At 56.5% G+C, this 23071-nt stretch overlaps 1 protein-coding gene across 3 annotated transcripts in view; it reads left to right on the top strand.

Moving 5' to 3' along the window:
* The window catches only part of LOC101675626 (phosphofructokinase, platelet), a 51504-nt gene that overhangs the window by 2566 nt on the left and 25867 nt on the right, over window positions 1-23071 (top strand). For all 3 annotated transcript variants that reach the window (XM_004757908.2, XM_004757906.2, XM_004757907.2), the window contains exons 2-5: window positions 9838-9911; window positions 19143-19220; window positions 21888-22077; window positions 22513-22678. In XM_004757908.2, the coding sequence (XP_004757965.1) occupies window positions 9838-9911; window positions 19143-19220; window positions 21888-22077; window positions 22513-22678 (508 nt within the window). The remainder of the gene's footprint in view (window positions 1-9837; window positions 9912-19142; window positions 19221-21887; window positions 22078-22512; window positions 22679-23071) is intronic.

Below are 23071 nucleotides of genomic sequence, written 5' to 3'. Positions count from 1 at the left end.
CCCCTCAGCAAGGTCGTTGCTAGAGATGTGCCTGAGACACTCAGCTCTTTTCTTTTGCCATTTTTAGCCTGACTCCGCGTTCGGTCAGGACGTGTTCTCCCTGCTCTAGGGAGAATTTTGCTCCTACCTGAGACCCAGGGGAGCAGCATTTACAAGTCTTAATGTCGGGGTTTCCAATCAGGCGTGAAATTTTGGTCAGATTCCCCGTGGCGGGGGGGGGGGGGTGTTGGAGGGGGGGAGCGTAGCTACTACTTGTTGGGCTCGTTCTGTGTACCAGGAACTTTACTGTTCTCTCCAGGCCCGGTCACCTTGCTCCCAGACACGTCGTCTTCGTTTTGAAGGTGGGAGGAAGAGCTACAAAGATATAAGTGACCTGGTTCGGGTCACACAGCTCATGTGTGGCGTTGGGCAGAATTTAAACCAACTTCTGTCCAATTTCAGTCCTGGGGCCTTCCCAGTAGGCCATGCTCTCCAGGGGCCTTGTAAAATGGAAGTCCAGGTGTTCAAGATTTTGTTTTTATACGTGTGTACTCATCAGAGAGACAGAGAGAGAGAGGAGGAGCCGAGGGGGAAAGAGAGAAACCCAGGTGGGCTCCCTGCTGAGGGCAGAGTCATAGGACCCTGAGATCATGACCTGAGCCAAAAGTCAGACACGGAACTGAAGAGCCCCTCAGGTGCCCCCGGGTGATTTCCAAGCAGCTTTGATAGTGGAGCAGAAAAACACCTTTTTATAGGGAAAGCCTTAGGTCAGCTGAAGCCATGCAACCCTTGACACCAGAGTAATGAAGGGCTTTGTTTTCCAGTCGAATTTAGTTACTGTTAAAATACAAAAGAAGAAAATTGTGCATCTCTGTTCAACTGCCTCAGCCCCACCCACTAAGGAAGACTATTTCTAGGGCTGATTATTTTTCTCATTCTTTGGGTGTCTTCTGCTGTCATAAGGCATCTCTGCAAGTTTAAACGGATTTTCCACCTTACTGGACAGGCAGCCTTTCCATGACTAAGTAGCCACCCTCAAGCGAGGTTGTGTCATTCACCAAAAATGATTCACGGGCGTGGACACTGACTGTGGGCTCAGATGAGAAGGTGAAGTCGGGTGCCCCCAGCGGGCATCACAGCAATGAATTGTAAAGTCCTCTTTGCCCGAGGCAAAGCAAACATGACCGTAGTCTCCAGAGAGTTCACATAAATTGAGTCTGGGTTGGTCTTTAAAAGGATAACAGGAGCCACTAACATTTGCTGGCGGCGGGCGCCATGCTCAGGTGCGGTAACTCGTTCCCCATTCCCGGGGGAGCAGGTGGGCTTTACGAGGGACTGGCTTCCTTGAGTTCCAGGTGGCAGCCCAGGCCGGGCCAGGGGGCCTCGGAGAGCATGGGAGGTCGTCTTCAGTGCCTTTCTGGTGTCCAGCGGGGACTCGGCGTGAAGGATAGCTCCCCCTGAATCTCTAGGGCTGCTCCCTTTCATAAAATGCGGGCTGACTGCCATCCTGGCTCCTTCCTTTCCTCATTAAGTCATTTCAGGGACTTGAGCCTTCATTGATCAAGAGCAGCCTTCTATCTGCAGAGCAGTATCTGGGAGTGGCTAATGGCTCAAAGCTTGGGACTTTAGGGCCATCATCGGAAGTGTGGGGAACTGGTGGCCAGAGCCCCGGCCTGGGGCAGCTCTGCCGTTGACCCTGTGTTGCTTGGACGCCGCCCTGGAGCCCTGCTGGTGCGGGCTCCTTCTGTGCTCGCCCAGAGTTGCACTGGCTGCAGAACCCAGCTCGGTACAGAGGAAAACGGGGGGCTGCTGGCTTCTCGCCTCCCCGGTCTCGGGGGCCCCTTACTGGACACATACGTTCTGTAGTGGGAGGACTTTTTCCCCATGTGCAATTTAATAATTTAGCAAGCACGGTTGTGTCTAGGGGTGTGGCGTGTTAGAGCTTCAGTGCTCATTCCTTGAGTGCCATGGGCGGTCAGCCCCCTGCCCCCTGTTCCGTAACGCACACATTCTGCACAGCCCACCCCGGCGACCCTTAGAAGCTAGGCGCTCTGTTGTCTTTAAGAAAAGCTCAGTCCTGCCTTGGGGGGGAACAAATAGCTTCTGTTCAGAACTGGAACCCTTCATCAGGGAGAATTGGGGCCTGTGGGACACACTCCACCAATCTGAGGGGCTGTCGGAAGCAGTCACCGTTAGAAACCCGGGGATGGGGTGGGGGGGTGCCTGGGTGGCTCAGTGGGTGAAGCCTCTGCCTTAGGCTCAGGTCATGATCTCAGGGTCCTGGGATCGAGCCCCACATCGGACTCTCTGCTCAGCAGGGAGCCTGCTTCCTCCTCTCTCTCTGCCTGCTTCTCTGCCTACTTGTGATCTCTCTGTCAAATAAATAAATAAAATCTTAAAATAAAAACAACAAACCAACCAAAAAAAAGGGGGGGGGATGGGCCAGCAACACGGGAAAGGAAACATGGGGGCCCCGAACTGTACAGCTGGTGCGGTGGTAACCAGGTCAGGGGGGCGTGTTTGGGTAAGAACAGGTGGTCTTGTGCCAGCTTGGCACGGTGCTCCGGCTTTGTTCGATGCAGCGCACCTGCCAGGAAGCCCCGTTTCCTCCCACTGCCCCTGTATCCCACGCATCTTCGCCACCGTATACTTAGCGTGCTGGGAATTATGGGAATTGTGCCTGTGGGGACAAGACGCAGCAAAGCGTGTGGCAGAGCAGCGCCTCGAGAGTCAAGACACTGATGAGTAGGTCCTGGTTCCCGGTTCTGTTCTCTGCCAGCAGTGGGCGGGGCCTCCATCCTTGGTACAGTGAGGGACGCTGGCGGAGTGGACCGGAGTCAACCTCTCTCCTCTCCCCTCCTCCCTCCTGCCTCCCCTTTCCTCTTCCTGTCTCCCCTGTTCAGGGGAGGGCAGGAGCCAGGAGGAGGTGTGCAGAAGAGAAAGTGCAGCGCACCGCTGGGGACCACGCCCCACTGCTGGGGACCAGGCCCCGCTGCCGGGGACCACGCCCCCCCCCCTGCCCCTGGGGGGTCAGGAGCTTCCTCCTTCCTGGTTGCCCAGCCGAGGCCCAGGGCTCTTCCAGAGATGCCTGTTCTGATTTTGTAGGTGGGGTCTAGTGGGGGCTTGTCTCTCAGGTCGGCTCAGCACCTTGCTTGCATCCTGGGTGCGTGCGGCAGTTTCCCAGGATGGCTTCCCGACCTTGATGAGGAACTTGGCTGGGAAGGTTGGTTAACTTAGGACCCCTTGTGAAAAGGCTGTAAGTAAGTGATGCTGCTGGACGCTTCTCCGGGCCAGAGAATGTTCGGAAGAGCGGCGGAGGGTGAGCGGTTCAGCCCTGGGTTGACATTCCTGCGGTGCGGTTCCCTTTGCATGTCCTCGTCCTACCCACGGACGATGACCGCCGATGGGCAGTCCTGCGTCAGGCGAACAGCGGACCCCTGTCTCTCAGGGAGCTCACACTGAGTCTAGAAGCAAGCTGGACCTAGGAAAGAGTCTCTGTTTCTGGAAGGCCCAGGGCACCTGTGGTCCGGGGGCCCTGCACCCAACTCGCACCCCACCAGGAACGGAGGGCTGAGCTAGGGCAAAGCAGCCTGGCTAGGGGGAAGCATGAGCAGGGCTGGGAGGAGGAGGTCAGGGCCAGATGGGTGAGGCTGTGGGGAGGGGCAGGCGGTGAGGATTCTGGATTGGGGGGAGAGGGGCGAGCAGGAAAGCCACTGCAGGTACTGGCTGCTCCGGACGGTAGTTTTGTGGCGTGGCCAGGAGGGCTGGAGTGGGAAGCCCAAGTTTAGGGTCTTGAGGACTCCAGACTTGGGCCGGAGCTGGAGGACTGCAGGGGTGGGGCTGGGCGCTCCTGCCCCAGGGTGCTCCTTCGGTGTCCAGGGGTGTGGGGCGCATTTTGTAAGTGGAGGGTTTGGCCTCAGATAGGAGCTCATCTGTACAGCAGGAGGAGATGCCGAGGACTCTAGTGAGCAGGGGAAGCCAGCGAAAGGCCGTCAGTGTGAGCTTAGCTCCATTAGGAGCCCGGGAGGGAATATTCAGTGACCCTTGTCCTTCCCGTGGCAAGACAGACACATGGCCACTAGAGAGGACGTTCCGAACTAGATCCCACGCGAAGCCCGTTACGTGTGTGACTTTATCCTGTCGCCACGTTAAAGCAATGAATTGTAAACGTGTATTTTGTGCAGCCTAGAAGGCTCGTCAATAAGACATCCCACCTTCTCTTTCCCCACGCCGAGCCCTGCAGTCCACTCGGTGACGCAGGGCCTCTCGCTGTGGCCAGCGGCCTTCCCAGCCACAGTGGGGTTCCGGCACGTGGGGTCCATCCCAGGTGGCCATGGCGACCATGTATCCACAGGGTCCCTCCTGAGTGTTTGTGTCGAAGCTTGGATGCCAGGCCAGGGCTGCTGGCAGTGGTCCCCGGGTCTGCAGTGGATGCTGGGGTGCCGCGCGTGGCCCTGCAGGGCCTTCTTTTCCAGATGTCCCCTTGGCTGGCTTCTTGTGTTCCCTGCCCCTAGGGCTTCTGGAGGAGGCCCGTGCGAGCTCCCTCCCCGCGTCTCACAGTGTCCCACACCCGGTCCCCCAGCCCTGCCCGGCTGCGGGTCCTCCTCCTCGGCACCGGCCTGCGCTGGGCACGGCGTGTGTGTTCCTCACGGACGGCTCCGTCCTGGATGGAGCCCCAGTGCCTGGCCGAGAGAAGGGCTCCCCATCCCTGGGCATCGGATGGACGCAGCTCCCCTCACAGACCAGTGAGAAGAAAGTCAAGCTTTCTTCTGACTTTTCACCTCGAGCTCAGTGATTTGTGTGGGGCAGGATGCAGAGATGCTCCCAGCTTCATTACTGATCTGCAGGGGAGCCAGCCGCAGGAGCCCTGGGCCCTCCAGCCCCTGAATTACTCCCTGGGGAAGCTTTTAAAGATTTTTATTTATTCATTTGACAGAGACACAGCGAGGGAGGAAACACAAGCAGGGGGAGTGAGAGAGGGAGAAGCAGGCTTCCCACCCAGCAGAGAGCCTGATGTGGGGCTCAGTCCCAGGACCCTGAGATCATGACCCGAGCCCCACCAGGCACCCCTAGTCGGGAAGCTTTTATGGAGAGCTTGGGGAGCGAGGGCAAGATACAGTGGTGCAGGTTTGTTTTCTGACACAGGCTGACACCATGGCTTTGCTACAAAGCTGAGAACGACGTGATTTCAGGGGGAAGCCAGTAAGACAGCCAAACAACCTGACTTTACTTTTCAAAATGGAATATTAAGTGCTGACGTTAGCGAGGGGATGAGCAGCGGGGATTAGCTCCGGACAGGCTGGTCTGAAGGGATCCGGAAGGAGACTGATCCTGCTGTTCAGATCACGTGGGAAACAACAAGAATGAGCCCTCATTATTTTATTAGGATCCGCTCCTTAGAAATGATTCCAACTTTGAATGTCATCAGAGCAGGTCTACTGCACTCTGTGACCTCAGGGAAGAAATGATCTTTTTAATTTTTTTAAATTTACATGATTAATTTCTTTTATTACTATGTTTTAAGTTCTCATTTTCATTCCGGTGTAGTTCATACGCGGGGTCATATTCGTGTCAGATACACAATAGAGTGACTGATTGAACATTCCTTTTTTTTTTTTTTGAAAGTTTGTATTTTAATTCAGGAAGGAATGATCGTGCAGGCCGATCTTCCCTGCAGGATATTTTAGGAGGAAGCAGCAGACATGTAAAATCAAGACAAGGGTTTAACGGCCTGTCCTGTCTGTCCCATCTCAAGGACTGATCACACGGTTCCCACTCAGCTGCTCCCTAATTTTTTCAAGACTTGTGTTTTTGGTTTCCATAACCATGGTTTCCATAACCAACGTCTTCATTCCTAGCAGGCCAGAGTCTAAAGATTTGCAAATGAGGAGGAGGTTCCTTTCCCCGTACTAGGATTCCGACCTGCTTGCAGGATCTCATTTTCCCACGGTAGTAATTGGGAGAGTTTGAATTCCCAGATCTGGCTCCGGAAACAAAAGGCAAAAAAGCACGAGGAACGAAGCCCATTGTCCAGACTGTGTGGGGGGGACATGGGGGCGTTCTCTGTTGTGCTTGGTTTTTGTCCTCCAGGATTCCCTCCTGGGAAGGTGTCCACCGGCAGGGCCCAGCCCCACACCCCCCTGCAGGGAGCCCTGGCTGAGCCCCAGGCCCCGGCCCAGCAGGCATGTTCACTCCCGAGTTCCCTTCTGAGATTCTGAAGCTGCGCCATTGTACCGGAGGGAGGTCCCTCGTCTTTTAGTTGAAATACAGCGGAGAGGAAGGTTTACTCTCCAGCTGTGCCTTTTATTAATTGTGTTCCCTTGGCTCTCGCTGTGTCTGCTCAGAGCCTGATTTCCTCATCCCCCCAGGGGGACTCTGGACCCCACAGGCTCCCCAGAGCCTTCATGAGCTGGAACAGCCCCCCCCAGGCTCCCCAGGACTAGCACCAGCTGTGGGAGGAGCTGGCTGGCTGCGCTCACCGCTAAGAAAGCCTCCTGAGCCCAGGAGGTGGATCTTCTGAGGCCTGGCTGCCGCCCACCCTCCCTGGGGATCTCCAGGAAGATGTCCAGCTCAGGCTCCTCTGTCCCTGCCCTCCGGAAGCCCCCCACCCCCCTGGGGGCCTCTGCCAGGGCCCAGGGGACACCCAGTGCAGCAGGTGACCGGCCCCTTCTCAGGTGAGTGCAGGCTCCCCCCACGAGGCGAGGGTGGGAGTCAGGCGTGGGGGCTGGTGTTCCGACGGGCGTCCCCTCCGGATCAGGTGTACTTGCCACAGTTTCCTCCTGCCGTTGGTGACATTGTCTAGAACCCCCCATTTATCGCACATTTACGAGATACCCCCCGGGGCTGTGTCTCCCTAGAGAGAGGCCACTCCGGAGGGCGAGGGCCTGAAGTCCCGCGTTAATCATGCTTGTCACCTGGCGATCGTCTTGGCGTGGTTGAAGGGTTGGGGGATTAGTTTCCCCGGGACAGGGGGCCGCAGCACCAGGCCTAGAATCCTGTTGTCTGTGGAAGGGCTCTTCCGGCTCAGGTCTGCGGCGAGGCTGCGTGCGCAGGGGCAGTGCCACGGAGAGACCCGCACTTGGACGTGCAGATGAGCTCCTGCACCACACCTGCGGCAGTGCCCCTCCCCCCGCCCCATCGCTTGCGTGGGTGCACGGAGCTCTTCAGGGATAAGGAGTGGTGGGGGCTTGCTGGGAGGTCTCTCTGCAGGTTGAGGTTGACGGATGGTGTCCAGCAGCTGGGACGGATGGCACGTGGTGGTGGTCCTGGGGGAGCTCTGGGCTGTGCTGGGTAGCGCGCTATGAGGTTCAGTGGGTGCGGGGCAAGCAGGTGGGAGGAGCCCCCGGGGGAGAATCTCTCCCTGCGGATGGGGTGATGCGTGCAGGCCCCCTGGGTAGAATCCAGAGCAAGAAGGTGGGCATATTCCTGCTTGTGGAGGCTGATCCGGTGAACCCCTGGGGAACACAGAAGTGTCACACCGGCTGGTGACAGGGTGAGGCAGCGGCGTGTCCCCGCGTTTCCATGGGGGCTCCTGCGGGTGGCTCCGGCAGGTGGGCAAGCCAGCGCAGCTTTTACTTTCTAAGATTTTATCTCTGGGGCGCCTGGCGGGCTCAGTCAGTCAAGCATCCGACTCGTGGACTGGGCTCAGGGAACGATCTCCCGACCCTGAGGTCTACCTGGGGTAGGGTGGGGAGTCTGCTGGGGACATTCTCTGTCCTGCTGCCCCTTCCCTCCGTCACTCTTTGTCTAAAATAAATAACATCTTTAAAAAAAAAATTATTTCTAAGTAATCTCTACACCCAGCGTGGGGCTTGAACTCACAACCTGGAGATCTAGGGTCACGTGCTCCTTTGGCTGAGCCAGCCAGATGCCCCTGATTTTTTTTTTTTTAAAGACTGTATTTTTTGGAGCAGTTTTGTTTCATAGCAAGATTGAGCGGAAGGTGCAGAGTGTGCTGCTGCCTGCGCGCCCACCTTGCGGCCCTGCGTTACCGCCCGTGGCTTTGCCCTGACTCCCTATCCTCCCCCAAAGCCGGTGGTTTCCACCCGAGTCGCTGCTGGTGCTGCGTGTCCTGTGGGTTTGCACGGATGTGGGATGAGCCGCACCACTCGCGGGGCAGGCGAGAGAATAGCGCCCCTGCCTCCCCTGTCCCCCCAGCCCTGGCAGCCCAGACCTTTGCAGGGTCTCCGCAGTTTTGCCTTTTCCAAAATCTGCTTTATTTTTATTTTTTTTTTGAACAGGACAAATGTATTAATAAATTGCTTGTATAATTGCTAACCAAAGAGAAAAACCTGTTTCAAGTCCTTCTGGCCATGGTGTGCATCACGTTAGAGGGACGCGGCAGGATTTGGGGCAAATGTCGGGACAAGTGTCAGGTTTAGGGGCAGGGGTTGTGGAGGGCGTGCGTCAGCGGCCTGAGCAACAGGGAACCGCGGCTGCGGCAGGAGGAGGAGGGGTGTGGGGGGAGGAGCAGAAGTTGATCGCTTCTTGATCTAGGGAGTTTGTGTGTCCGGAGGGAGGAAGACCTGCTGATCCCTAGTTTGTTCAAGTTCTTCACGTCCTAAGCCTGGTTTGGATAGGAAGTCGTGAGACTCGGGGTACACACGTCCACGTCCGTCTAGATCTCAAGCCCACAGCCTTATTCTTCCGTCAGGAAGGTCAGTGCGTCGTCCTCTGAGCAGGCTTACCGTCCCGTGCCAGGGATGGAGTCTCCGTGTCTGTTACGCCCCTGGGAGCCACAGTGCCTTCGTCGGCTGTGACTGGGAGTGGCTTTGCTTCATGGGTCCTGCTCTCCAGCGTCTTCAGACCTGACGTTGGTTTCTGAACCGTAAACTAGCAGAGAAGGCTGCCTGGGGCCGTCGGGTGGGTGTGTGCGGGGGAGTCTGGCTGGGAGTCCGGGCGCTGAGCGCTGGAGGCCTGGGACTGTGTCCTTCCTGAGTCCCCGGCCCCACCCCTGTCCTCCCGGGGCCAACTCGTAGCCACGGGGAGGACCCAGGGTTCTGGAGGGGTGAAATCCAGACCTGTTCACCTGGGTCTTGACAGTGGTTGCACGGCCCGGATGAGCTGGTCAGAAATGCGGCTCCCAGGGAGAGCGAACGGGAGAGCAGCAGACACACGAGGCCACGGCACACAGGTGCTTTTAGGGGCGCCCGGGTGGCTCAGTGGGTGCAGCCTCTGCCTTCAGCTTAGGTCACGATCTCAGGGTCCTGTGATGGAGCCCTGGGATCGAGCTCAGCGGGGAGCCTGCTTCTCTCTCTGCCCTTCACCCCATCATGCTCTCTTGTATTCTCTCTCTCAAATAAATAAATCTTAAAAAAAAGTCACTTTTAATATGTAACAGCCCCTGGGAAAGTGTGGAAAATGTCCTAGATTTATCTTGAGTAGGTATTATTTATAGTATATTGGTTTAATTTTTCTTTTAATAAAACAGCAGGACTTATTTTGAATTTAAGGCCGTTGACTAAAAAATTGTTTTACCCTGGGGGCTGCTCCTGAAATCAGGTATTTCTCTTTCATCTTCTCCGATCACCGGGATTGTCCCTTTTCCGTATAGGTTTGAGTTGGGCTGACTGCACGGAACCCCCAGCCCCTCTGGTGTCTGGGGAACGGGCGGTGCTGCCCACAGCCCCCCGCGAGTGGGTGGCCCATGCCTGCCTGCCGCGACTCTGAGGTGCCCCCGCTCTTTCACGATGACTCGTTCTGGGCTGACATTGACCCCCGAGGGACGCGCCAGGCCCGTGGTCTGCGTGAGGAACCTGCTGCTGTTTCTCGGTGCACGCCTGGTCCCAGCGGGTCCGGTGGCCCAGCCAGACTCGCCCCCGCCTGGTCACTGACTCCTGTCCCTGATTCCTTCCGCAGGTATGAACGCCGCTGTCCGAGCCGTGGTGCGCATGGGCATTTACGTGGGGGCCAAAGTGTACTTTATCTATGAGGTCAGTGCTGCGTCTCCCTCCCGTTGTCTCTGATTGTGGGACCTGAGCCTCGCGCCTGCCTGGGTGCTGCTGACCTGGACGGGCACACCCAGGCCGGGCCAGGCCAGGGCCCCGGGGGGCTGGGGGTCCTGTGGGGGCGCGGGGAGGGGGTGGTGCTCGCTGGTCGAGGAGCAGGTCTCGGAGATCTGGCAGGGAGGGCGTGGGGAGGGGAGAGCCCCCGGGGCACTCTGTGGTCTCCTGGGATTAATGTGTTTATTTGTAGCCCCTCCTTCCCTAAAGAAGTAATAGTTATTTAATGTGGGCGGGGCTGGTGGATTTGAGTAAGCAAGTTGAGGTAAGCAGGAGACAGTGGCCACTTCGAGCTTCTCATCATTTCTGTAGAACCCAGGCCACCTCCCTAACAGCTGTTCACGTGTTCACTTGGAAACCGGGTTCCTGACACGGGACAGTAGGCCCGGCCCGTTCTCTCCTGGGGTCCTGAGCGCAGAGAAGCGGACGAGGTTGGGAAGGAAGGCCCCTGTGTAGTTTGGACCCTGCTAGTTATTCCAGGGACTATCAGGAAAAAAATGATGTATATTTACTTTTTAAATTTATGAGCTCTGAGAAAGCTGAAAACACAGCACGTGTTTTTTAAATGACTTGATTCCTGCGAAACCACCATGAGGATTTCGTATTCCGATTTTTCCCAGCATGACGTGTGAAAGTCTGGACGGGGGTCTGGACACCATTAAAGCCTTGGCAGATACGCCTTGTGTGTGGGCTTTGTGCTCCCGTCACGCCTGTCTTCTGCAGGGTCGTGCGCGACCACTTCAGTGTCTGTCGTAGTCCCCGTGGGGGACCTGTGCCATCCCGGGCGGCTGAACTGTGCTCTCCAGCTGTGCGGGCGGGAGACCTGTGCAGTGTCTGGGCTTACTCTGCTCCCCGGACGCCCCTCGTGACCGGTCTTGGTGCGTTTGGCCGCAGTGGTTTCTGACCCTGGTTCCAGCGCCCCTCTCCCCCTCACCCCTGCACGTCCCGGCCGACCTCTGAAGCGGTGGCGCTGACCGCCCGTCCTGTGTGCAGCCCCGACCCGGCCCCCCAGCCCCCAGCCCGGGAGCTGGCTTGGGTTCCGGTGCCGGCTGTCCCCATCCGTTTCTCCTTCTGGAAAGTGGCTGTTCCCAAGCCTGTGCCTGCTGGGCCGCAGGAGGGTGTGTGTGTTATCTGCTGGAAAGAGGGTTTTTTGGGGGGTTTTGTTTTTGTTTTTTTTTTCCCCTGGGCTTTGGTGTGCTTTTCTGAGCTGTGGTTCTGTGAGTTTGGGGTTTGTATTTATCGGGTTTGGGTGAGGTTAACACGGTGGGCCCCACCACAGCCCTCCCAAGCTGCTGTTCAGTCTCTCTCTGGGGTCCAGCCCGCGGCAGGGCTGGGATCCGCCCCCCAGGGCGGACGGTTCTGACTGTCCCACTGTCAGGGTGAGAGCCGTGCTCCCGGCATCTCGCGAGAGGAGACCAGGGTGCCGGTGGGAACCCCGTGACGCCCGGCACAGCTCCCACAACGAGGAATTTGTATTCTGGTCCCAGGGCCCATGGTGCCAAGGCCAGGAAGGCCCACGTTAAACCAAGGCAGGTCATATCCTCAGGGTGAGTGTCGTAGGAAGCAGGGCCCGTGCGTGTGCTGACTCTCTGGGTGTGGAAGCTGACCTGGGAAAGTGCATGTTCATCCTTCAGACTTAGGACCTCCCATTCGTTCTGTTGGCTCTGTATCCGCAGGGTTTCTATGGGCTATTTAGTGGGAGCTCTCCTGCCAGACGCCCACACTCCCCGGTGAGGGGCTGGGCTGGAGCACAGCGGTACACTGGGGCTGCCTTAGGAGAAGAGCATCTTGGATTTCCTTCGGAGGAACCTTGACCTAGGGAACCAGAGGCGTCCATCCCGTTGTCTGCTGGGAGAGGTGGGCGACGTGCCTGCTTTGCTCCTGACCACTTTTTTTTTTTTTTAAGATTTTATTTATTTATGTGACACAGAGAGAGAGAGAGAGAGAGAGAGAGAGGGCAAAAGCAGGGGGAGCACCAGAGGCAGAGGGAGAAGCAGACTCCTTTAGAATAGGGAGCCCAATGCAGGACTCGATCCCAGGACCCCGAGATCATGACCTGAGCCGAGGGCAGAGGCTTCATCTGCTGAGCCCCCCAGCACGCTCCTCCTCCTGCCCACTGCAGGGGCCGTGTCCTTCGCCCCCGCTCTGGAGGGGGATGGGCAGGGCTCCTGCCCGCTGGGGTGGGCAGCGAGGAGTCCCGAGTCTGAACGGATCCCGTTCCTGTCAGAGAAGGGAGGGGATTTGTGCAGCTTCTCCCATCAGGAAGAGGCAGACAGAGGGGCATACGGTTCAGAGTGTCAGGGCGAGGGTATGCTCGTAGTAACTGGTTTCCTGGCAGTTGGGGCCTTGGATGGAGGCTAGAGGGTGTGTGGGGAGAAGAGCAGAGAGCAGGGTCTGTGGCTTGGCCCCAGGGACCGTCCGCCCGCGAGTCCGGAGAGGGGAGCCGACGGGCGTGGCCTGGAGCTGGACGCAGTGCGGCTGAAGTCATCGGTCTGGAGAGCAAACCGTGCTTCTCCTGACACCCCTCCCTGCCGCACCCCCCCAAAAAAGAGAAATTGTAGGGAACCAGGCCTGTTCTTTACAACTGCATGGGGGGGTGGTCCTCAGCACCCCCTTGGACCCTCAGGCTTTGCCCTGGGAGACAGTTTGGATGAACCCCTGTTTGCAGTAACATCAGCTCTTCATGACTGATCTCCACGGCCCTGTCTCTGGAGTCCCCGCCTCTCTAAAATCTGCCAGTTTTTCCCACCACATCCACGCCCTCCTAGTGTGACCGTCCCTAAGACGGGGCCAGGGTCCACCGGCCAGGGCCACCCCCTGAGAGAAACGTCTCCGGACATCGGCACTTGTCCCCAGAGGTTGGGGGTGGGCAGCTAACCCATCCCTGCCAGGGCACCCGTCCCAGACCTGTTTGGGCGCAAACTGAGAAGATTTCGGCTTCAGTGTGTTGAACCTCGTCAGCACTCGGTCCCATACATGTGCTCACTTGTGGTCCAGTTTCTTAAGTTTGCCTAGAGCTTCAAGGTTGCCGGCTCACCTAAACAGTGAAACAGGTTTGTGTTATGTAAACAAAGGCTTTTGGGTTTTTTCCTTAGCAGACAGTTTGTGGGAAGGCTACTGATGGGAGAACGCTGGTCTTTCTGCCAAGGGCCTGGCACCGGCTTTGTGCGTCTGGCTGCCGCTGGGGAAGGCTGGCAGCCTGGGCCCGGTCTACGTGTGGTGCATGCCGGGCCCCAGGGCGACATCTGGGGATGCTGGGGCGGGCAGCGGATTAACCCGTTCTTGCCACTACGGAGCCCATTGCTTTTTTTTTTCCACTTAGGCTAGGGCTTTTCCTTAGAGACCTACAGGTGTTTTTAGCTGCTGGGGGATGCTGATGGCCAGGCCATCCCATAGTTTTCAAGACCGAGCTCAGCAGACCGCCCTGGCTTTTGGTGGAGCAGGGGAGGAGATTGTTCTCTGTTCCTGTGATCTTGGTTGCAGAGCTAGGCTAGTCCTGTATCATGCAATCTGCAGGCTCAAAATCCTCTTAGCTGAAGCCTTTTCTGCAGATTGAGAAAAATTACAGCTCTTTAAATAGGACCCACTTAAAAAGTCTTTCCTCTTTAAAACATCATTTCCCTATTGGGCCTGCTCATGCCAACGTGAAAATGTCCACAGGGCCCGTCTCCCCATCTTCTGAGCCTCAAAGAAAGGCTGGACTGACGCCCATCACTTTCAGCAGCCGATGGTCTTAGAAATGAGCTTCTCCGTGCGTGCTGGTCCGGAGTTTCCGTGCTGGGAGAGCCTCAGAGCCGGTCAGAGCTCTGTTGTGGCTGCGCCGGCTTCCTGCTGCAGGTGGAGAGTCAGGCCCGGCCCAAAGTCCCCAAGAGGCTTTCTCTCTGGACCCCGGCCTCCCACAGAGCTCAGTGGGCCGGGCCCCTGGGCATCAGGGCTGACTTCATAATCAGATAAACCAGCTTCCATGTGTCTGCTAATAGATTAATGTCCTTTTCCTCTTCCGAACTGAAACCCTCTGCTGGCTGTGGGGCACGTGACCTCTCGGATCTGTTGAGTTGCTGCTTCCACAGTTTTGAAAGTCGGAAGTGGCATGCTTGTGGCAGAACCACAAAGACAACCCAAACCCCACCTTTCCCAGCAGACGCCGGGCAGGTCTTCTCGCAGACGCGGTGGTTCCCCTCCTGGCCTGACCTCCCGTCAGGGTCGGACTATGGGCTTCCCTGCGTGTCCTGTGGGGTGGCCGCTGTTGGAGCCGCTGGGCTGTGGTGCGCCGTGATGGGAGGAGAGGCCGGGATGCGGGGCTGGCCTTTGGGAGACTGGTTTGCGAGGGCTGCTCTGACCCATCCCGCCTCTGCCTCCCCCTTCCCACACGTGCCGGAAGGCCAGGCACGGTGGCCAGAACCACGCTGTCCCGTCTGCCGGAGGTTTCCCACAAAACTATTTCTGCATCTTCACTTCCTTAAAGTTAGAGCTGCTTCACCACAGAACATCCGTCTGAAAATAGTGATCGGATGTCTGAACATGCGGGGAAAGGGATTGGTCTGCAGGTGACCGGGAGGTGGAGACCACCGAGCTGCAGGGGGCGTGGCCCATTGGTAGCAGGCAGCATGTGAGCGGGATGAGTCACCAAGGCCAGCTGGACCGTGGAACGCAGCCGAACTCGCCCTGAGCATCGTCTCTGAGAGCCAGCTCTGCCTGGTCCTGCTGCGGTCCCCGTGGCTCTTCCCAGGCTTGTCCTAGTTACCCTCCCACTGTTTTAATCACAAAAGGGTGCTCTCCTTTGCTGACTGTGCACTCCTGTGTTATCACCGTGCGTCTGGGTGAAGGGCTGGCTGAGAGGTGGTGGGCTCTCCCTTCTGGAGGATTCGCACCTGCTGTGTCCTGCGGCGGCCTAGGGTTTATAACGTACCTGGAACCACGGATTAGCAGCTTTGGTGTAAAGCAATCCGATAATACCAGACGGCTGAATCAGTCCCACTGGGCTCCATGGTCAGGTTTCCACAAGTACAAAGTGCAGTGGCCTCGTGTGTTCTGACTATTTTAGAAGGTCAGAGTTTGGCCACCTCTCGCCAGGGACCCATGCAAGGGCAAGGCTGCAGGCATCATCCTTGAAGTCATGGGCTCCTTGAGCAGGGGTCCCGAGGCCAGGGCATCCGTGCCCCAGAGAGTCCTGGTGGGGGCTGAGCCACGGCTGGGGATGGGTGCGGGAAGGACTGCGTGATCTGGGCGTCTGCGTTGAGCTTCCTGGTGCAGAAAAGAGTTGTGATTCCTGAACTTGGAAAACCATTGCCCACCCAGAGGACCCGTGCCGCCTCCCTCGTGCCCAGCTTGTCTTGCACGATGGCATTTCCCAGCTCCGACACGTGAGCGGTTCAGAGCTGACCTCTCCACGGGCTTGCTCTCAAGTGCTGTAAGCAAAATGCTTTAATTTATTAAGGAATAAGCCAGAAAGACAAAAATTCGTATTTACTCGAGGCAGTGAAGCCTGGGGAGAAGTCTGTGGTGTTGGTCACTGCAGTATCTAGATAATACTTTAGAAGGACGTGATCTTTGTAGATTGTCTCCGCTGGGAGCGGAGTGTTTGTTGCCCAAACAGTGAGTTGTTGACCGAGTAATCCAGGAAATCAGATGTGGAAAAGCTATTTTCAGTTTGAGAAAGCCGGTGCACTCATCCAGGATCGTGTTCAAGGGGAAAAGCCTAGTTGGCCAGAGAGCACGGGACTGTGACTGGGTCTTGGATCCAGAAACCCTACGTAGTGCGAGGTGTCCTACAAGAGAAAGTCACCTGCCGTGGGCGAGCGCACACTCTCTTCTGAGCGGATCAAACAGGTTCTCCAAAACGCAGCGCCGTCTCCAGAGGAGCAAATCGGGGGCCTATGCTGACGTCCCCATTGCTCAGAAATGTTTCAAACAAGAAGTTGAGCTGATTTTGGAACCTGTGGCTCCTTCTCAGACAACACCCAAAGGACAGCGCACTTGACGGTCTCCTGGGCTGACTGCGTGAACGAGGATCAGCAAGGCGGGCCGGGTTACTCTGGGTTAAAAACCGAGTGTGGCTTGGAAGGGTTTGCTGTGGTTTGATTCCTGCGTGAGTCATGGAACTGGTTCTGAAGGCAGATTCCAAGGAGAATTTTAAAGAAAAGATTTGGGGCTCTGGCTGTGTCGGCAGCAAGCACTCAAGCCTCCAGAGAGACGTCCACAGAAAAACACGCATCTGAATTTATAAATTACGGTACGTTTGTGTAAAATCAGTCGTCTTAATTTAGTAACCACTTCCTTGTAAGTGAAGGGCCACTTAAATTGCTGTTGGGAGGCCTTTTCGAGGCGTGCATGAGCTCCCAGAGTCTGCGGAGGGAGGGTGAGTCACTTCCGGCCCCGCCCAGGCGAGCGGCAGGAGCAGGGTGGGGGCCCCAGTCTCCAACATCCCTGTATCCTCCCTGTCCCAGGGTCCCTGTGCCACAGGACCTCAAGGATTTTCCGAGAATGTTCTATGTTTCAGGACACGTTATGATTTACAGAACGATTTTCCACGTTCCTTCCGCAGCGGCAAAGGGGTCTGTGAATGTTCCCATGAAGTCCCTGTGTAACTGCAGAGCAATGATCATAAAGGCAAAGTGGACTTCTGTGCTCCTGGCCTGGCACCTATGGGGCAGAAGCCGGGCACAGGGCTTGTCCACGGAGCATGAGCTGCCGGAACCCTCCATGGGCTGGTGCTGTCAGCCATGTGCAGCGGAGATGGCCCCGATGACTGGGGATGGCCCCCGGCCTCCGTGTCCTCGTCAGCCCTGTGGGGCCTGGGGTGGCCCCGTCCCTTGGGTCACTTTGTTGACCTCGCGGTGCATGTGCAGAAATCATCCCCCTGGCTGTGGGTGTTGAGTGGGCACAGAGAGGGTGTCCCCATCCTGTTTTTGCCAAAGCCGATGAGTAGCGCACTTCTCCGCCCTGCCCTGCTCCGGACAGCCCATTCTACACCTGCCCTTCTGGCCTCGTGAGTAATGGTTTCTCTCGTCCTCAGCCCCACGCAGGCTGGGGTGGTAGGGCAGCATGCCTCCACATAGGGGCCGTGTCCCCGCGGTGGCCGAGGCTCTGGAAGCTGTAGCCAGCCTGCAGGCCCGCTCCTGGGGTGGGAGTGTCCCCGCCCACCAGGCCTCCTGGAAGGGAGCTCACAGTCCGCACTGCCGCCGGCTGTTGAGTGCCGGGCCCGAATCTGAGGCATGCGGAGCCGGGCCTGCGTGCAGAGTGATGGGGGAGCCCGGGAGTTTGCAGGGCTCAGTGGAAGGCACCCCTGAGGCCCTCCCTCCGTGTGTCCTCGGTCTTGCTGCCATCCAGCTATGACCTGGCTCTCTCCCTCTTGTTAACATTCTGCTGAAGATCCCTGGGAGTCCCTCAGAAGCAGGGAGGGCTGGCTTTTGTAACCTGCTGGCGGAGCTCACACACAGCGCCCGGTGTAGACCGTGCCTCTTAAGAGCTCCCTTTCCAGAGACCGGGCCTGGATCAAAGCCTCTTCTGCTTATCACACTCACTCTCCACAGTGACAGGTGCCGTGGCTCGCTACCTTATATGGAGAGGGCTAAAAAGGCACGACACACGCCCTGTGAGGTTTAGGGAGCTGTGCTTAGAAGATGTGCCTCGCTGCCCCGTGACGACAGTGGGCCTGTCCTGGGGACTGAGAGGAGCCAGAGCCCCAGGGTAACATCCTCCATCCGGGGGCAGAGGGAGCCTGCCAGCTCCAACATGCACCTGCTCTCGGCTTCTCTACCTCGTTCCAGGCCACCTGTCCCTTCAGGCTTGTCGCACGTGACAACTGTGTGACTGTGACACACACAGGTTTACGTGTACTTATGAATATGTATACTATGTAGGATCAAATACTACACAACTCTAATGTGTTCTGTTATATACAGTTTGTTCTCTGTATGATATATAAAATACATATTTGTATCAGTATATTAGAAACATATAAACATATAGTTACATGTTATATACAATGTATATCCATGTAACATATTAAATATATACACATACAGACACAGGTGTGTGTTGTTGGCCTAGTGTTCTGTGTGTGACAAACAGGAGAGAGGTAGGCGGCATGGAATGACAGAGAATACAGCGAAGCTGAGAGCAGGTTCCTTCTGTATAATCTGACAGTATATGTAAATGTATTCTCTCCATAGAACGTAGAAATCTATAATACCATGTTTCATGATATAAATATAGTCCAGTCATACAGGATATGTACTGCAGACAATAGGTTAATATGTGTTACATGTTACTAAGATGTAACATACTATCCCAGTGTCTTACAGAAGACGGTAGCGCGTTTTTGGCGGACAGTGTCCGTTGTAAGCACAGGTGCGTCCTCATGGCCTGTACAGGCCCCCGTCCTGTTGGTTTACTTGCACACACGGTTCTCTACTCAGTGGACCATCCCATTTTCACCAATCCTTACTCTTTCCGTTCCTCTTGACCTTCACTGGTTTAGGAGCTCTGAATCCCCCATAAGGATCTGTGATGACAAACTTTGTAAATGGTCAGTGTCTGTTCTTTTCTAAGATAAGTGTCCTGGAGAGAGTCACGGAGGTAAGGGCACACATGGGTGTTTCTGGATGCCTTGATCTGGTGCGGTCTTGGGGGGAAAGCGAGATGGAGTTGGAAGGTCATGGTCCTTGGGCTTCTGGCCGAAAGTGAGCACTCACCGGCCCTCGGGGTGGTCAGCTGCTGCTGACCGCAGGGTAGGGCCCGTGGATGTCTGTGCTGCTTTTCAGAAACATGGCGTGTCTATCCAGGGTAGCACGGGTCACACGGGCAAACTGAAGTCCCTACAGGAGTGCTCCCTTGTACTCTGTGTGATGGACACCACTGTTTGCATGGGAGTTTGCTAGATTACACACAGTTTGGGGGTAAGCATCTTCCCTTTCAGGCTCTCCGGTGCTGTTAGGTGATAAACTGTCTTCGTTCCCAGAGCGCTCCTGGTGAGCCCAGCAAGAAGTGCCCATCCACGGCAGGCTTGGAGCCAGCACTCGCCTCGGGCTGCTCCCAACCCCTCGGCTCTTCGGGGCTCAGGGCCCTCGTCCTGTGCATTGTACAGAATTCACACATCCATCTGAGGTCTCACTAGAGTGTAGCCTAGTCTTCACAAGGATCTCTGTTCCCTTCCCCCAGGGTTACCAAGGCATGGTGGACGGCGGCAGAAACATCGTGGAAGCCAGCTGGGAGAGCGTCTCCAGCATTCTGCAAGTGGTACGTGCCGACTTCCAAAACTCTGTTTCTCTAAAGTCAGTCAAGTCCCTCCTTCATTCGGAAATCTCCTGCACATAAGCTCCGGCAATGCTTAACATGGATTAATGTCCTGGCTGGCCTTATTCTCACCTGCTTACATAGCAACAACACAAAACAAAACCAGCCTTAATTTGTCATGTAGTTAACATTTTTAGAAAGCTTTACATTGTGCAAATAGGATTATTCTTGCATTAAAAAGTTATGTTGTGGCCGCTAGTGTTCCCTGTAGTCCTTGTAGTGGATTTCAGGTTTTGTCTTCTTTTATTTTTATTTTTTTTTTTAAAGATTTTATTTATTTACTTGACAGACAGAGATCACAAGTAGGCAGAGAGGCAGGCAGAGAGAGAGGAGGAAGCAGGCTCCCTGCTGAGCAGAGAGCCCGATGTGGGGCTCGATCCCAGGACCCTGGGATCACGACCCGAGCCAAAAGCAGAGGCTTTAACCCACTGAGCCACCCAGGCGCCCCTCAGGTTTTGTCTTCTTAAGACCAGATTAATACTGAGGCTTCTTGGATTTGTTGGTGCTGTGCTCAGGGCACAGACCCCCCCCTTCCCCCGCCTGTTGGATTTTTGAGAGTCACTTTGTGTCCCTGTAGCAAAGGCTGGGAATGGTCCCTCCAGAATGGCAGGATGTAGTGGGAAGCAGCCTCCCTGTTCTGGCCTGAACCAGTCCGGGTTAATTGCTCTGGTGTGCCCAGGAATGAGCCAAGGACGGTTCAGGCAAAACAATTGCTTACTTTGAATTTGAAAGAAACCTGCCAGGATGTTTCATGCCTGTAAATTCCTCAAGCCTGGTAGCCAAGGGAGGCCTCCCAGTTCTGGGAGAGGCTGATTAGGTGAGAAGAATGGACGAGCTGAAAAGCTTTGTGTTAATCTGGACCTCACGTGGGGTATTTTTTAACTAGAAACCATAATCAGTTCGGTCCCACGGAAGGTGCGCTGGTGCGGTGGAAGAATGGGTCCAGTCAACGGCTTAGAGATATAAAGGGGACAGGTGCCGGCTGACGAGAAGAAGGAGATGCTGCAGGCTGGGGCGGGGAGGGTGGACCTCCAGGGCGAGACAAGGCGGGCACAGACAGACTCACACGTGGGATCTGAAAAAGCTGAATTCCTGGAAACAGAACAACGGTGTTTGCCAGGGGGGTAGTGGGGAAACGGGCCCTGCCGGTCACAGGGCACAAGCTTCCCTGGCGATGGCGAGTGAGCTCTAGATGCAACCTCCGGCCGGGCGACGATGGTTAAGGACACTGCGTTGCCCCCTCAAAAGCCGCCCGGAGAGGAAGTCTTCATTCTTCACACACATGCTCACAGGTGGCTGAGGTGAGGGACCAGGTAAGGAACTTGAGTACGGGGATCATTTCCCATAAATCCTCGTGTTAACAGGGTTAACTGTGCTGCCTAAGAATTGTAATGTTGAAAGTTGCTAGAACAGTAGGTGTTGAAAGTGCTACGACAAAAAATGCTAATGACAGGAGCAGCCACGTATCTTCACGCGCCTTAGTGCAGTGATCACGTCACCCTGTGCGTGTGAATCACGGCGCCCCGAGCGCACGCGACCTTCTCGGCCCCTTACATCTCGGTGGCCCCGGTGGGGACACGAGGGTGGGTGGAGTGTGGTTGCCCTGGGGAGATGGGGTGTGCAGGTGCCCCTGGGTGTGTGGGGGCAGGGAAGAGCACCTACTTTACCTTCCTCAGTTGTAGCCTCGCTCTGGGGGTCCCACACCTGTGATCCCCTCGGTGTGGACCGGCTGCTGATTTCGGCTCCGGTCACTACAAAGCACATGACACCCCGATCGCTCTGGTGGACTCAGAGTCCGGGGAACCAGCTGGTGGTGGCCGTGTGTCCTGCGCCTTCCGCCCGGGCTCCCCTGAGCTGTGCCGGGCCACAGCGCCAGCCCCACCACACCCCCAGGCCGCTCAGCCTTGCGGAGTGAGTGTGCCCTTGGAGGGCGGCCTGCAGATGGGGGTTTCGGAAGCGCACGTGTGGTGTGTGGGAAGGAGCCCTGCTTTTTTCTAAAGACAACTAAGAATCTTTCGTTTCTGAAAAACCAGATGCGAAAAATCGCGACTTCCCGCTCTGGGAAGTTTGTCTGATCCAACTCGCGTTCTCTTAAGATTTGGCCTTTAACGAGGGAGGGGCAGGGAGATGTGCAAAAATCAGCCCCTTTGGCTCGCGGGTTCCTGTCTTGCCTTTTCACACGGGGATCTCTGACGGAACGGGGGACTTGTTATGGGGGCTCCCAGACACGCCTTCTCGGACCGCGGCTGCTGACCAGTGCCGGGTCCATGTGAGGCTCGGCGGGGGAGGGGGCCGGCACCCCGCGCGGTGCCACTCCGCCGTAGGCCTCCTGGATGGCTGGGTCGTCCTGCAGACTCTGACCCTCCGCGTGTCTACCTGATGGCCGTCCTTGTCGCCAGACCCTCCCAGGCTTGCCCTGCGCATGACGCCCATGCCTTTGTCCATTGTCCCCATGCTTGACCAATTACAAGATTAATCCGTGGAGGGGAGCCTAGATTTGCAAGTCCTATGTGTATATTGTGTATACAGTGGTATTCACATGTGCTAAGCTCTGCCGCTTCCTCTCCTGTGGGAAGAAGAAAAATACATGTGATTTTCTTTCTTTTCCAGGGGGGGACCATTATCGGCAGTGCTCGTTGCAAAGCCTTCCGCACACGGGAAGGTCGCCTGAAGGCTGCTCAGAACTTGGTTCAGCGGGGCATCACCAACCTGTGTGTGATTGGCGGGGACGGGAGTCTCACAGGGGCCAATATCTTCCGGAAAGAGTGGAGTGGGCTGCTGGAGGAGTTGGCTCAAAATGGTACATCCCTGTCTCTGTGTGTTGCCCTTGTGGGTTTTCTGTTCCCTCTCTTGCTCTTCTGTTCCCTTCAGAGAGCTCTGAGCCCCCATGCCCGCTGTCTGGCTGTGGAGACGCATCAGTGGTGATAGTGCTGTCTCCCGGTCCCCCAGGCTGGGCACTCGACCTCATGCCTCCGAAAATGATGAGCTCTGTGTACCTGGTCCTGCCCCGTGCCGGGCACCGCCCACCCCTAGCACAGTTTCGGGTAGCGCCCGTGACGGCCATCGGAGATAGGTTTCCTGTGTGTCCCCACTTTGCAGAGGAGAACTAGGGGGCGGAGGGGAGGGTGCGCCGGGCTGCCCTTCACCCTCCGCTCTCCTCCTCCCGCTCCACAGGGGCTCCCGAACGTCCCCTTGTGGCCGCTCCCGGTCATGGCCGGTGCTTGTTTCTGTGCAGGTGAGATCGACAAGGAGCAGGTGCAGAAGCACGCGTACCTCAACGTCGTGGGCATGGTGGGCTCCATCGACAATGACTTCTGCGGGACCGATATGACCATCGGCACTGACTCTGCCTTGCACAGGATAATTGAGGTCGTGGACGCCATCATGACCACCGCCCAGAGGTTACAGAGCCATGGGAGCCTGGGAGGGGCTGGTGGGTTGGATGTGGGTTAGATGCCCTGGATGTTTCCTTCGTACGGGTGTTCTGTGCTGGGTGTAGACATCTGTGCTGGCCCTGAAAGTCTCCCCAGACAGGTGTTCTGTGCTGCGGTGTAGACCCTGGAGGGTCCTTCATAAGGGTATTCTGTGCTGCAGTGTGGACGTCTGTGTAGGCCCTGGAGGGTTCCCTCATGGGGATGTTTTGTGCTGCGGTGCAGAAGTCCATGCCGGCCCTGGAGGGTTCCCCAGATGGGTGTTTGATCCAGTCTTGTTACTGAATGTTACAACCAAAGGAAGAAAACTGTTTCTCATTGACTGTTTATTTTCAACTGTGAAAGTTTACTCCTACCCCTGAT

The sequence above is a fragment of the Mustela putorius genome, unplaced genomic scaffold (assembly GCF_011764305.1).
Source record: "Mustela putorius furo isolate JIRA1106 unplaced genomic scaffold, ASM1176430v1.1 tig00004033_pilon_pilon_pilon, whole genome shotgun sequence".
Classification (NCBI taxonomy): domain Eukaryota; kingdom Metazoa; phylum Chordata; class Mammalia; order Carnivora; family Mustelidae; genus Mustela; species Mustela putorius.
Note: the sequence above shows the minus strand (reverse complement) of the source record. Positions and strands in the feature narration are given on the sequence as shown.